Here is a 16370-nt window from a genome sequence, read left to right as displayed (position 1 = left end):
TGCACACAGTTGTTTCCTGAATCTATCTCCTTATTACAGATCCGTCCTGGCCTTGAGAATTCCCCACAGAATGTATCAAAGCCACTTGACACTGCAGAAGGTGAAACATCACCGACATTCTCCTGGGTTCCCACCGACATGACTCATTAAAGTCGGACGCTTTGTTTTACATGCTGTCACCTCCTCGTTTCGGCCACAGTCCCTTCTGCACACCCAGAATACGCATGTCGCCTTTGGCGGCACGGCTGCATTTGGATACACGACTCTGGGGGGCGCCGTTCTCAGAGACGAGACCGTGAACGCTGCCTCTCAGAGGTGAGGCACTCGACCACGCGTTCGTAAGGGACTCTCTCTGAGTACTCGGAAATAAAATCAGTTCATAGCTTAGCGTCCTGAGTTTTCTAATAAATGAGAGTGTTAGGGTCTTTATATTATTTTTGACACCATATTATATCTTAGGCTTAGCTGTTACTAGCTCGAGAAATGATTTACATTAACCTAAAAAGGTGAAACACTTACTTCAGGTGGTTTTCTACCTAGAAGAATGTAAGTAGCCATGACTTCGTCATATTTCTGATTTATTAAGGCGTCATTTATCTCATCTCGTGCAAAACCCATGGTGACCATGATGTCTAGAAATTAAAAAAACAACAACAAAATACACATTTTCTGGAACTGGATTTTAGTAAACAAACCATTAAAAACGGGCAAGTCTGCCGACATTAGCTATTTCGAAACGATGTTGTGAAATTTTAAAGTATAATATCTATAATAAGAACTTCTGGATTATTAACATACAGATACCATATATTCACAGGTTCCCACGCAGAAATTACCGACATCCTGGGTTCTACATTCCTGGGCCCGCTCCATTTCTCAATGCCTAGCCCGTCCCTGAGCTGAGTTCCTTTGTGCAGCCAGAGACGCAGTACGTGTCCACCTGAGGCACACGCAGAATCCCTTCTCTCTCTCCAACACACCCCCAGGCGGCTTCTCTCTCTTAGCCATCTGTGCGCTCTGTCTGAGGGCAGGGTCACTTTTCGTTGGAAAGCTCCAATTTCCACAGTTGTTGTTCTGATTAGAATCCTGACACCCTGAAATGCTCCTCCCTCTGCCCTGAAGCCCGACAAGCGCACAGTTGAGATGACTCGGTGGTGACTCTGTGATGGCTTTGGGCTCGAAGAGAGAATGAATGAACAGAGCAGGTTGGGAGCAGAGCTCCGGCTAGCTGCGGGAAGGTGGGCCGTGCCGGGTGGGGGGAGAACAGTGAGGAGCAGACCAAGGGTCTCTCCCTTTCAACTCTACGTTTCTGGTTAAAATACATGCTACGTTTTGCTAACGTTCACTGGTCTGATGAGTGCTGATATTTGAATCAGTCATTCCTGTTGCTAGAAATTGCTGAAAGAATGAGATTTATCTATATTATTTTAATTTTTATACCGCTGTTGCCATCAATTGAATTAGATTATAATACACCTGAGAAAAAAACTAAGGAACTTGAAGTCTGTAATGTTTAGTGTATATCTGGGGAAAGAAAAGATGGGAATGCAAGTATTTTTCAAATAAAAACTTCCTATTTTATATCTTTAAACACTATTTTGGGGGACTAAAAGAGTCTTCAGGCACAGGGACGACACCTGTCAGACGATTTAAATACTTACCTATTCTTTTTGTGTCGTTGAAATCTGGTTCAGGCTCAGTATATGGCTTTAGCTCTTCTGCTTCGTGACCAGCATTCATCCACCGATCTTTCATTATTTGCTAGGAAATAAATTCTGCATTATGTGTGGCCAAGCAGAACCTTCGAACACTCACCTGAGCTCTATTTTAGTAAATGTGACGACATTGACTGGCCCACTCGCTAAGAATCGTGTGACCTTTTCAAACTATGGTTACTGTTTCCGGTTTGATTAGCAGGCCGACAAGAAACGTAGGACTCTGGGACATAACGTACCTTATGAGAGCGATGACGATCGTCTCAGGCACTCAGCAAACCTACCGATTCAAGACGGCCCACTGCCCAAATTCCTCTACAGGGAACATTTTCACATGGGACAGTTTTAACATGAGGACCTACTGCTTTTGACCTCTGCTTCCCATTTTTACGTTTAAGATGAATGAAGCGTGGAATGCAGTTTTCAGGGAAGAGTATGTCATACTGAGGTAGGACTTGAGCTGCCTCCTGAAATCCAGGTGGCATTTGGATCGACAGCAAAGTCACGGCAGAGGGACGTGGGAAGGGGCGGGGGGAAGACTTGGAACCAGGGTAAACGCGGTGAACGCACGGACGGGAGGTAAAGTCAGCATCTTCGGATGACGGACTTGAAGTTGCCCTGGCGGCGGAAGGGGGAAGGCTCCATTCTGCTACGGAGGCGACTCGGCGGCGTTTTGGAAGCGGCGCCGACGGAGGAGCGATCTGAGGACACGCGGGGGGAGCACCAGCTGTGCTCCTCACACACGAGGGGGCGGCAGGCGGCAGAGAGGACGAGAGGCCCCTGGGCAGCGACTCCAGAAGAACCCGGATCCGCCTCCCCTTCCTTATTAGCCCAGTCACGGGGGTCGCCGGGAGTCCACTTAGCAAAAACGGTGTCCCAAAGACACCTGTACGCGAAAGCAAACTAAGATGAACCGAAGAGAAATTTCCTTCCATGAAGGGAATGAGAGATAAAGCTGGGAAGAAAGAGCTGCTTAGGAGGACGCGGAGGGAGGCGACGCTTTTAATTCGAAACTCGAAGGTCTTTTCCGACAATGAGGCCCAGAAACAGCAAAATACGGGTGAACGAAAGAGAAGGGACGCGCGGCGGGACCCGCCCCGTGGCTGTGCGGACCTCACGCCTACGCGCGATTCCTCCACGGGGACCAGAGGGTTCAAGTTCAAAGCCAACGAGCAACGTCCCCAGCAAACAGAGGTGCTGTGTGACGGGGGAGGTTTCAGGCAGGGTACACATCACCGGGCCCAAAACGCCACGAGACCTTGTTTGAATAAACTCACCCATTTCTGGTTTCATTTAAGACATCTCAGCACGAGGAAGGAGCGAGAGGCCAGACAAGATTCCAGACTTAGCGAAAGGAGAGTTCACTCTGGCCATCCCCGCCAGCGAACGCACGTGGCCACTTGCCGAGAAATCGTAACAGAATCGATGTGGATGAATTGTAAGGAACTAAACAAATCAACAATGAAAATACACACCCTACCCTTAGATGCCCCTAAAAAATTTATGGACTTTAGAGTGGCCAGCTGGAAGTCATTTTTTCGTAAATGGTTTCAAGCTTCGGAAAGTGCACCATATGCTTCTGAGTGTGTGCTTAGGTATCTTTCATTTTTCGATAAACGTTACCGTTCATTTTCTGTTTTCCTTTACTGTCACTTGCGGTGGCCAGAGATCAATGAGACATTTAAGATGATCTGTTAAGAGTAAAAATAAATGCTTTTCCGAGGAGAACCAAAGATGACCGAGAAAGGTCACTGAGGAAGGACTTTGCTTTCGCTCAAATTTTGCATTATTTTGAAAAGCAACAGTCCATCCTGGTTAAGGACTAGAAACAGGAGAGAAGACAGACATCGAAAGGACAGCGGAAAAGCTTTTCAGTTTCTTTCCAATAAAAAAAAATCTACACACACCAATATTCCAATAAACGGGAAAAAAATGATTAGTTCCATTATTGGCACAACCAGGAAGAGCTGTCCGTATGCACATACACAACCTGGAAAAAATTATAAAACTGGTCGGATCTAGAAACAACTATAGGTCGAGCAAGTTGAATGTCAAATGAATTAATTTTTATGGAGGATAAATAAAGTAGATTATTTATAAGGCTTTTTAATAAAGTGTGCAGCACATCGGAGAAGCAACAGGAAGATGTTAAAATAAGTTACATAAGAAGTTTAGTAAGAAAATGGGTAGCCACGTAAGATTCTCAGAATCGAGTTTCAATATTAACGAAGTATGTAGTGAAGAGACTAGCGTTTTACTCTAATCGATACCGCATAATACTCATGTGACACTGGAAAAAAAATACATAAAGTTCCGTTTTCGAAAATATGGAAATTATCAGCAAATAGTTTATATTAACATGCATAAAGCTGACACAAATCTAAGATCCCTTTGGACAAGCAGTTAAGAGAGCTTTCATGGGAAGACGCGCCATTAACCTATTCATTAAAGATACTGAGCATCATCTCTAATAAAATAAATGCGAATTAGAGAAATTACGGCAAACTACGTATTTTGTATTTGACTACTACTTTTTCTTATATTTGCTATCATAAAGGCACTGAATACTAGAAATTATTATATACATACTGACTCAAAGTGTGGAGAATATTTTACTTTCAAATACCTTGGGTCACACACGATCTTTTGGCACTGAAATACAAGACCTACCAGACAGACTGTTTGTACCCTTTGACCCAGAGATTACATTCTGGAGAATTTATCTACGTATATAGCCTAAAGGGAAAAAAAGCATATCGTATGATTTCTAGTAAAAACAATGAAAACAGCTTAAATGTGCAATAAGCAGGGGAGAGTTAAATAAACTATGATGCGTGACCCAAGGATAGCGACATGGCTATGACAAGAATGGAGCTCACTCTCACGACAAAGCAAAAAGTATGTACCAAAAAGTTCTAAGTTCAAAAAAGAATGTTCCATGACATGAAAACACTACTGTATAAAAATTTGTTTATACACTAATGATTAGTGTTCAGAAAAGAGCTGTTTTTTATAGTTTATGATTTTTTGTTGTTGTTGTAAAGTTGATAATAAAGTTGGTATGAAAAATAAAAGTAAAGATTAATACCATTTTCGACATCACTGCTACCTCGAGGGGAGTTTCTTAAGGTTTGGTGTAAAAAATCTTTTTTTGAAACGATGTTAGGCTTCTCTGGATGGTCATTTCTGGGAACTGTGGAGCAGACCAGTCTCTGTATAGTGATATGTGCAATAAGATGATAATATTTCCAATACAGACTCATGGTTCTGTGGCTGAAAAATTTAGTTTTAATAAGCTGGAACTGGAGTTTCCAGAATCTATTCAAATGTATCGAGTTGAGCTTCTGTTGATCGTACGTTTTCATAATAATAATCTGGCTTTTAAATTCAACTCAGAATTCTAACACTTTAAGCCTTCCAATTTTAATGCTAACGATGAAAGACTTAAATATTTGGCTATGGTAAATAAATTACCTTTAAGACGCTAAGTATATCTTGTTACCTGTCCATAGAGATTTTTAACATCTATTCTCCCAAATAATTTTTGTATGATCTTTTTGCTCTGCTTATTAGCTAAGCTGATGCCTCAATTCTGGACATTTTATTAAGTGACGTTCAGGTAAACCAGATTGCTATGATAAAAGTAAGCCATAAAGTGGGATTAAGAGAAACTTATGTTCCCATAAAATTTTAAACCTATATGACAATCAACAATTTTAATTTTTTCACATAATTTTTATGAATAATGCTTGAAAATAAGTTTAGGAATATAAAAGTGGGCTTTTCTACTGCACGGGTTTCTCTTTAAAACATTATTAACATACTTTTATACCCCAAAGTAAAAAACCCACAAAAATCCTAGGAAGGAACTAATCACATTTAAACAACTAATTCAGTAAAAAAAAATCTGATAATTGATTCACTGATATAAAGCATTTCAAATAATTTCCAATGGAAGTGACCATCCCTTAACTTCCATCAAAACATATTGCATCTTTTAGTAAAATTACAAAGACCAAATTAACATGGGAGCTCTGTACACAGGAGTGACTCACTCTAAGGCTGCCTGCTGACCAGCCTGGAGTCCGTGCCAGAAAGCCCCAATGCTACACTAAAAAAGTACAGTTTAAATGGCATTAACTCTCTGAATTTTTCTATCCTATCTATGAAAGCAAATGAATGAAGACCAAAAAAAAGTACTAGTAAACAGTACATGCTGAATCTCTGAAGTTTTATGTTCGCACGGGCTAAAATATCACTCTTAAAAAAGAGATGGGCAAAATATTTAACAAATAAGTCATTCTTATTACAGAATCAGAAGGAACGAAGGTTAGACATTTTGGTTACATGAACCACAGATGTTATTCTGCTGTAATATACTTAATACATTTATAATAGTGTCTGTTATTAAAAATAACCTCACGTATGGATAAGTAAGCAACACAACGGTGTGTTAAGAAGCGAAACACCTGTTTCCAATATGTTCTGCTTAAATATTTATAAATTTTCTGTACTGATGTTGAGAGATTTCTGTTAAATTTTTTTTGCTATCGGGTACTAATTTCAGATACATCCATGAAGTATTTACTGGATTAGAATTTTCATCATCTTCTTTCATCCTCAAAATATTTGTACTGACTAAATAACAAGGTTTCTGGACTGGATCAAGTCATTTCTGCCAAAGGCTAGCTTTTCCTCCTTCTCTAACTAAAAGTCAATTTAATCTCTATTTTTATGTTGTTTTAATTGAATACTTCACTTCGGGACAAAGAAGAAATGCGAAACCAACTGTGATAACTTTCGAGTAGTGAAAGAATCATGTTACTTTCCTTAGCTCTAACCACAGATAAATTCGATGATTTGGCAATTTTCCTAAAAACACACAGGGAGAATGTTATTGAAAACGGTCGTCGCTTCCTGGAATATTTTAATTATCCAACGTTAAACCCAGAGGACGAAAAAACCTACTCACTTCCAAGCTGCCTCTCTTAATTGGGTTCAGCACTAATAACTTCTTCAGAAGGTTCTCGCAGTCAGTGGACATGTAGAAGGGAATACGGTATTTCCCTCGTAAGACTCGCTCACGCAGTTCCTTAAAAGAAGCAAAAGCAAGCACTTAGCGAGCCGGCTTTTCAAGTCACCGTGCCTGGGGATCGAGCATGAGTATCAAATCTGGCGGATACCTTTAAATTCTGGCCATCGAAAGGCAAGGAGCCACTGACCAGCGTGTAGAGAATGACACCGAGACTCCACACGTCCACCTCGGGCCCGTCGTACCTCTTCCCTTGGAATAGCTCAGGAGCGGCGTAGGGTGGGCTTCCACAGAATGTGTCCAGTTTGCCCCCGACTGTAAATTCATTACTAAAACCAAAGTCAGCAATTTTAATATTCATGTCAGCATCAAGGAGAAGGTTTTCAGCCTAAGAGGAAAATAATGAAAAGGACAATGTAAAGAGCCTACGTAACAGAACACATGCATCACAACCGTTTCAGATCCCACGCCTGTATGTGTCACCGCTCATGTTTTATCTGCCATCACAAAGTTAGGAGCCCGGCACGGTACTTCGATGCATCATCCCTGCTCGGAATGACATCTGCAGAAGGCTGAATTTTAACACGATGAGAGGAAAGCTCTCCTGTATACGCGTATCTGCGACTGTTTAAGAAAAGTGATTTTAAACCCTTTTTTTTTTTTTTTTCCTTCAAAGTAAGAAACATCCCGGACCTGCACCTTAACATGACCTATTCTAAAGCACATAAATCAACATCACATTCATCCAGTTGGGCTTAAACCAACAAGTTTACCCAACAGTATTCTATGTCAATAGAGTATTTTTGGGTAATGCGAGGCTGATACCTAAAATAACTGCCAATCAGGGCTTCTGTGACTGCTGAATTCAACCGTCCGCCCTGGCTCATGGAATGCTTCCTCCACGAAGTTCTGTTCTTTCAGTGAAAGAACGCAACGCAGACTCCACGCGATCTTGTTGGTTTGAACTTTCCTTCCTTTTGCTGTTTTAAAACTACATTCTCTTCTGGAGGTAAATTATGGTAGAAAGCAGTGATTTCCACCCCCAAACCCCCAGGTTTTGAAATCCCTTTTGTAAATGCCAGCAATACAATAAAGGATTTGCTTTTGTACGTGTTTCGTTTCAAACTCTGTGTTACAACTGATAGACTTAACGAGGCCCTAGGTTACTTGGTAGATATGTTTTATTAGGTTCCAAGGAGTAAAGTTTGACTAAAATGAAAATCGGAGTTCTCTTTATCACTGGAGGGCCCAAGGGTCATCAGAGTCGGGCACCGTGACCATCATACAGCTCTTCCCTTCCCTCCCTGCTTCTTCTTTTCCTTTTTTTGAGGTATGCTAGCTTGGGATATTTATTTTGGAAAATGGAGATACATCCAGCACCCAAAAATATATGATAAAAATAAGGTGTGGTTTGTGACATGATTATTCTAGCAGCACATAAATTTGGGAGGTTTATATTAAATCATAGCTACTTGTGGACTGTGTGACAAAACCAGGTTATCTTGATGTCTCGGGCCTGGCCGCTGTAAACTTCCGAGGCCATCTGTGAGCGAGCTGGACTGTGCTGGGTCTCTCTGAAGCATCTGGACGGATATCAGAGAACCCAGGCTCCCTCAGGGGAGGAGAGCTGGGGAGGTGCTCGGGTCCGCTCTCGTGTGGGTGAGAACACGGGGTGCTGATCGTGATTTTTTGCAGATTTCCTTCAGATAAGAAATGAGACGAGAAGCTGGGAGTCAAACGCACAGGCAGGAGGATGGTCCTCTTTATCTGAGGAAGTGACTTCCCCTTAAAATAGCCGAGGGAAGAAACCGAGAACTAGAAAAATCTGGCTCAGTAGAAAATCTGTAAGCTCAGAAAAAGGGAGCCAAATACAGGAGTAGACTTCTGACCACGGTTTCAGACAGAATTTCCAAATCAAACAAAAACTAGTGCTAATAATTGACAGAGACCATGGGAAAAGAAGGAAAAAGGAAAAAAGACTCCTAAGTAAGGAATAATTGGGGAGAAGAGAGAAAAAGGAAAAAAAGACTAAAGTTTTAGCCCAGGGACTTTGTACCTTCATAGTCACGTTTTTTAAGGAGTGTATGTGAGGACAGTACCTGAAATCTACTCTCTGAGCCAATTTCCAGTGTTCGATGCAGTATTATTAACTTTTTGGATATGACACCAAAAGCTCAGGCAACCCAAGTGAAAAGAAACATTCGGACTTGACCAAACTGACAAGTTTCTGAAAATCATCAGCAGAATAAAAAAGCAGCATGTGGGCTGGAGGAAGATATTTGCAAACCAAGGGTCTGATAAAGGCTACCATACAAACTACGCAAGGAACCCATACGACTCCACGGCAAAAAAACAGACAACACAATTCAAAAATGGCCAAAGCAGTTTTTTGGGTGTTTTTTTTTTTTTCCCCAAACAAGACAATATATACATGGTCAACCGGTATAAGAAAAGGTGCTCAAAACGACTAATTATTAGGGAAATGCAAATCACAATCTTAATGAGATGTCACTTCCCACCTGTCGGGATGGCTCGCATCAAAACTATAAAAGATCAGTGCTGGTGAGGATGCGGAGAAAAGGGAGCCCTTGTGCACTGTTGGTGGGAATGTAAATTGGTGCAGCCACTGTGGAAAACAGTATGGATGGTCCTCGAAAAGCTAAAAATACAACTACCGCGTGATCCAACAATTCTCTCTTCTGGATATAAAGCCAGAGGAAATGAAACCGTACCTCAAAGAGACATCTGTGCTCCCGTGCTCATTGACTGCCACAAACATTTCTTGACTATCCCATGTTTCTTATTCCAAAGTATGCTAGTTTACACTAATAATATGCATTTGATGTTCAGAAAAACATTTAAAATTTTTCCTTCTTACTTCGAGCTTTAATGTGAAGAGCGAGCAGTGGCTCTGACATCAGACAAATCTGGATATGTGCCCTGACTTGCTTTTGACTGAATGCGACCTCGGGCATTCTTAGTTAGGGACAAAGTCCCACATTTACCTATTAAAGTAAGCTTATTAATGGTGAATCGAATCCTCTATGTTTTAATGCTAGATAACTTCTCATTCATATTTTCTTCATTTTCTCAGTGAAAACACTGCCTTTCGTAAAGTTGCTATGTAGATTAAATAAATACTAGCTTCCTTGTATTGTGCCTGGCACAGCTAGGCGATCAAAGATAGCTCTAATATTATAAAAGACCTGTTAATGATTAAGAATTTTATATTATAAAATCAGTGGCTTACCTTAAGATCACGGTGAACAATGCATTTTTGATGGCAATACTGTACAGCAGACACAATCTGAAATAAGTATTTGGATAAAAGATTAAAAACTTCTTTGGTAAAAAAAAAAAAGTCACAATTTTCCCCAATTATCGCCTCCAATTTAGATAAATTACGAACTTGGATTTCAAAGTAATATTTAATAATTTCACTGTTCCTTTAGTTCAGAAAACTACACATATTAAAGTGATGAAACTTCCACTCTTAAATGTGGAAAATGTGGAAAAGTAGTATTCTCTTGCTAGAATACACTAAAATATTTCTTTGTCATAGTCCGTGAAGATGGTTATATTTTTCTGTTTACGTGATCAAACGTGTACAAGTTGTAGTTTGGGTCAAATGATTTATTTATTCCAGTGTCAGAAGAGGAGCTTTGGCAAACACGCGTCAGATTCCAAGATAGCTGGTTCAAGTTCAAAAAGCAAGACTCTATTTTAGGAATTATATCAAATGTGTTCAAGGCATGTTTCTTTAGTGAGGCCAATTTACTAAGAACTTATCGGTGGGGTATTTAGCAAGATTCTACATTTTCTGTTGATCTATAAAGAAACTGGAAATTTTTTGTGCCTTAAAAAAAAAACCCAATTGTCAAAAGAAGGAAAAATGAAATTTAATCTGAAACCTGTTACTAATTCAGCTGGGAAAAGTAATCTACATCTATAACTAGATTTCATATGTAGTCATAATTTTCAACTATTACGAAGGGCTCTTTGGGGACAAGGGTTAAACAGGGAGGAACCCAATAGATTAAGAGCCAAAGATACAAATGGAATATAGGCTATAGACAATTCTTTGATAGCGATATACTATGTTAAATACAGAAATGGAAAGATTCTGACAGCAATCAAGTAAGAGCCATTTTGTACATCTAAGTCTATCTGATGTAAAGACAATTTTAATGCACAGCAGAACATTCGATTCTGTGGATTCAGTTGAATGTAAACACAGTTTGGATGCTGAATATCGGTTAGGCACTTACTAACGGAAAGAGAAATGAGAACTTTAAAAGTCTAAAGGTGATATGACGTATGACTAAGCTACCAGGAATAGGGGTTAAAAAAAAAAAAACACTTTAAAGTAGAAGTGAAACTGGTAGCTCGGTATTATAAAATTATTATTGTGTATATGAAAATGGCTCAAAGACAGAGAAGACATGTTCAAGACGAAATCAATACACAACGAGTAATATGTAATTCAATTCAATTCATCTGGATTCAACAGTCAGTTCATTGAGTACGCGCTATGTGCAAGGAAATGTGCTGGTTGTAGGGAATACGAAAATTAACACTCCCTGGGCCCTGCCCTTAGCGAGCTGACAGTCGATCCGGAGGAGAAAACATATACGTAAGTAGCCATAATACACAGCAGAACACAGAAGCGGACGTACAAAGAAGGAGGGAATCATAAGAAAAATAAAGAATCGATTCAGTTGGAAATGCTTCCTGGAATTGGTGATGTTTGATCTAAGCCATCCCTGAAGGATAGTAATATTTTAAAACGTGGAGATTTGGTGATGGGGAGGTAGGGAATGAGGTGGGAAAATGTACTGATGGTGAAGCCAGACGATGTCTTCAAACAGGAGGTGGGAAATGGTCACAGTAAACCCTGACGGACAGGCTGGTGAGGCTCTGAATTCCAAACGAAGCAGGTGCTCCTGAGCAGAGCGACTGAATAATCACGATCCATCTGAAGAGTGAGTCCCCAAAACACAGCGGAATCTTACAATGCCTATTTGTAGGGTTAGCGTTCTTAAACAACGTGCTTCAAAATTCTAATGTGCAATTTTCATTAGAATATGTTTATTACCCAAGATACACTTACATGTAAATATTGATACATCTTATTGAGCATAATATATGGGCTATATAGATGTTCATACTGTAAGGCTATTTTTGTATCATGGACGACAGAAATTTGCGGATAATGATATTATCTTTTTCAGGTGACTTTGCCTTGATACAGTGAAGGAGGCGTGCTATAGGTAACAGTTTGGTTACCAAACCTGCATTTCGCTTTAGACAAAATGATCTCTATGAAAGCAGTTCCATAGGCACTTCTGGAATAAAACCCCCCTGAGCCTTAAAGCCTTAAGAATGGAAAAGATAACTACAGAGCATGCTCCGTATTAAGCATTCATGCTCCGCAAACTCTACGATCTCTGACCTCCAGCAGTCAAACGTGGTGGTTCATGATGCTAATCACCACACTTATCTAGCAGGTGCCATCTCTGCCCTGTAAGAGAAGTCTTGGCTCTTGACTCACTGCAAGAATCCCCGCCCACAAGCCAGGTTTTCCCACGTTAGTCTGTGGCCAGCCCTCCCATCTCGAAACACTCTGTACTGCCATCACTGGATCCAGGAACTGCCCCATAGCCCTTCTGCGACGGACTGTGAAAACACGATACACGATCAGCCCTGCACTGCCCCTAAGACCAGATATGTTGTTTTTGCTGTGAGGTGCAATTGTTGGGGTCGCTTTGAAGTTACTTATAAGTGGGTTAGGAATTCCTAGACTTGAAGTAGCAGCCTTGATATTGGAAGGGTTGAGTCAATACTATAACTTTTCTTGCACGCCCTCAAATCCTAAGGAATGCAGAGGCGTCGTATGGTCGGTGCAATGCTGCTGACTTGGTCTTAAACTGTCCCAGTGTCTCTACTGTATCTGACAGCAGAGTCGAGGACACATGTATATGTATATCCTTGCCATAAGGTATGTTTCTTTACCGATAAAAAGTTTTTACGTAATTTCACAAAATACAGAGCAAATATAAAAGAATATGTACATTTATTAATTCTTTAAGTTTTAATTAAATTTTAAAGAAAAATAAACCACGATAAATTTAAAAACACATATAACCTTTTTTTTAAAATAACTACAAAATGCTGTGTGTGTGTGTCCCAGGTTTTGGAAAAAATGTGAGTTCTTTACCTTTTTCTATTTGGGGTGAACATAAATAGTACGTACATTGAATATTTATACTAAATAATTATAAAGAAACTATTTCCCACCGTGTCACATTTAAACAGCATTCATTTGACACTTAACACCTGCAACACGAGGACTGTAAAGCTGATTTCAAAATAATTCAGACTTTCTTTTTTTTCAAAAGTCAATTAGTGATTATTTGAATCTTTAGGAAAATATCTGTGCCCCAGCCTGTTTTGCTCCCGTCCATCTGTAAAGATGGCAAGCTCTTTCAAAGAGCAAGCATGTTCACCTTTCCCTTATTCCATACAGTACCCTAGTACAGTTCCCTACAAGTATTATGTTTTCGATCAATAAATAAAACCAGCTGACTAAGAAGAAGACAACCGAGGAGTAACAGTCTTTAAAATATACATTGAGATCCCAATGGGACTATTTAATGCCCATTGGAATTTTCCTGTTGGTCAGCTACTCACTAAGACTATTGTAACTGATATTGAAAGAGTAATGGCATTTAACGTGATGACTGTAGCGTTTTCCTACAGCACGTGGTTGACACCATTCAGGGTCTCAGCGCTGCTTCCTTATTCCCGGCTCTGTCTGGATTCAGCTGTTTTAAGGTGAATGCTTCTAGGAGTCTATGCTGCATAAAAGGGCTACGTAGGTCTTCGGTAGAAAGCATTTTGCAAACTGTGTTCCAAAAAGCCACGAGTCTGTGAGATATTAGTAACAGAGGTTTCGCAAAACAGAGTCACGCCATGACCGATCTGGAGAATGCTACGTCTAAAGAAAAGCTAAACAGGCTTTTTCTTTCCCTTCTTTAGGACCTCTCTGTTTATACATTAACATGCATGCAAATTCTCTTAGGGAAGACTCTGATACCAGCATTCGGTGTTCCCCAAACTTACTGAATACAGGCCCCCTTTAATTGTAGAATCGGTGTGCATGCTCATAGGAGAGGTACTGAACTATTTTTAAAGAAAGTATTTTAAGTTCCAAATATTTAAAATCCCAAAGTTTGAGATATAGCAAGGTGTCTGCTGAAACTTTCCTTCAGTAAATTTTATGACCCATTTACAATTCATTTGTCACTTCTACAGCAATTTATATAGCATACTCATTTCAATCCCTTTATTCCGAAAAATTCAAAATAAAGTCCTGGATCAACTTCAATTATTTTTTCTTATTTTATCATTTCTGTAATAAGTCATTTTCGAGTTGAACCAGAAATATAAGTATCTTATCATATTCTTCCGCCACGTTTGCAGGTTTCCTTGCCTACTTACTAAATGAAATTGACCGTGCTCTTTAAATCTACAAAAATATGAGTTCTAACACCAAGACATCTTCTATTATAAAAGAAAATAACACAACAACCTCTTCAAACAGCACACATATATACTGAATACATGAAGCTAACAATACTTGGTAATAATTATTGAATAAAGGATTAAGTATTTTTCTATCTCAATCTGGTCTATATTTCTAAGACCATCAGAGTTATGAGCCTCAACTATACACATTTCACTTTTTACGACCCCCTACAAATAACCACTTGTGACTCTCTCCAATTCAAATTCAGGAAGGACAGATTTCTTTCTTCGGTTTTCCATTCATAAAAAGCATAAGCAAGCAGGAATTTTTCTTCTTAAAATACCACGTACCCTAAAGTGCAGTTTGTGACATTGTCCATTGAACATCACTAAAAATATCAGCGAGACAAAGTTGAAAACTACTTTCCGTACCTGCCTAAATTTTGCACGGGCCTCTTTTTCTTTCATTCTTCCATGGGCAACTAAGTAATCAAATACTTCACCTGAATCGGAAAGGTAAAGCAGGCAGTAAAACAGACGTGAAACTTCAGTTAACAATATATGCAATGTCAAGTTTTTGCTGTTTTTAAAAAAGCTTTGGGCTCACAATTTTCTGATCGTTCTATGTAAATCACAAACTATGACATTATGAGGATTAAATGAAATAATGCGTGTGCTTATTAGCACAGTGACTGGCATATAGTAAGCACTCAATAAATTATATATTTGTATCTAGGTACATAGATATGTTATGTATACATATATAATATCAATCCTATGATATAAATACTAAAAATCAAATACGTAATGGTGTATGTCAGATGAAACTAATACACTACAATGTCAGACAAATATTATATCAAGCATATTTAAATGACTTAATGGGACTCTGGAAATAAATGAATGGATGCTCTAGCTGACTCATGATAGTAGTTAATTCTAGATATATGAGGTTAGGCTGGGAAAGATGCACACACAGGAGTTGAAAAATGTGACTACTCTCAAGTTCTGCCTGGAACACTCAGACACCGAATGCCGACGTGACTCAGTCCTTCGCTTACTACATACTGTTTACGGTTTGCTTTCTCAACTAGAATGTAATCTTCTTGAGATCAGGGACTCTGTCTTTGCTCATCCATGGGTTTCTAGCACCCAGAATATTACCTAGTACGTAGTAAACATTTAGTAAATATTGTTTGCGTGAACGAAAGAAGGAATCAATGCACTATTCCAGAGGAGACTTGACACGTTCTTTAATAGGCTCTTTTGGACAAAACGTGATTCAAAATCATAGAGGAGTTCCCTGCCTTCCCCGTCACTGGAAAGCTCTGGCCCCCTTAGTGAACCAGAATCAACTCATCTACTCCTGGCAGAAAGGAGGCTGTCAGACCCTGCTCTTCCTGTTCACGCTAGACTTCTGTGCGCGTGTCCGGGTCAACCCTAAAATATCTGGATGCTTCAGAGGAAAAACATAAAGTGCTTTATTTTCCAGAGTCGCCCTGCCATTTCTAGATTAAAAGGGCGAGAAAATGATTCTCGACTTACTGCCAGAACCATGATGGTTTTGTGACCGGGTCATTGATGGGCAAGACTAAAGCAGACCTAGCACGCGCAATCGGACATGACTGAGGGGCTTCCTGGTGTGGGCTGGACTCCGGACACGTCTCCCTACCCTGCACCGTCCCCAACTATGACAGCGAAGGAAGGCAGTGAGGACACTCCGTCCCGGCCATCGCTCCCCTTCATGAGCACCTGCGGGGTCGACATTACTCACCACGCACTGCTAGAACGGTACACGTGTTAATATTAACGCAGTCTTGTGGTGGGCCTTTGTAGAAACAGAATGGTGCCCACAGATTTTTTTAGCAGCCTATAATTTCTCACATCAAAGCATGTCTGGCCCCTTTCTCTAGATGACTCGAATGAAACAAAAAGAATCTAAACTAAAAATAACGCTCAGGATTCCCACGCTGACAAACTGTTACATAAATCTAACTGAAGGACAGAAAAACAGAGGAACAGCTCATTATGTGGTATTTGTAGGTTCATTGATTTTATTATAGACCTACATTTTATGCAAATTTGCATGGCTGAAT

The 16370-nt window shown here is 39.9% G+C and overlaps 1 protein-coding gene across 1 annotated transcript in view; it reads right to left on the bottom strand.

The window, feature by feature from the left end:
• MARK1 (microtubule affinity regulating kinase 1) overlaps positions 1–16127 on the bottom strand; it is a gene marked incomplete at its 5' end in the record, with an annotated part of 35758 nt that extends 19631 nt beyond the window's left edge. Inside the window, 7 exons of the mRNA XM_023534154.1 lie at positions 520–632; positions 1662–1761; positions 6688–6807; positions 6899–7135; positions 9998–10054; positions 14707–14777; positions 16049–16127. Of these exons, the coding sequence (XP_023389922.1) occupies positions 520–632; positions 1662–1761; positions 6688–6807; positions 6899–7135; positions 9998–10054; positions 14707–14777; positions 16049–16127 (777 nt within the window). The remainder of the gene's footprint in view (positions 1–519; positions 633–1661; positions 1762–6687; positions 6808–6898; positions 7136–9997; positions 10055–14706; positions 14778–16048) is intronic.
• Positions 16128–16370: the final 243 nt, after the last annotated feature.

The sequence above is a fragment of the Pteropus vampyrus genome, unplaced genomic scaffold (genome assembly GCF_000151845.1).
Source record: "Pteropus vampyrus isolate Shadow unplaced genomic scaffold, Pvam_2.0 Scaffold121, whole genome shotgun sequence".
Classification (NCBI taxonomy): Eukaryota; Metazoa; Chordata; class Mammalia; order Chiroptera; family Pteropodidae; genus Pteropus; species Pteropus vampyrus.
This window is presented reverse-complemented; position numbering and strand designations above follow the sequence as displayed.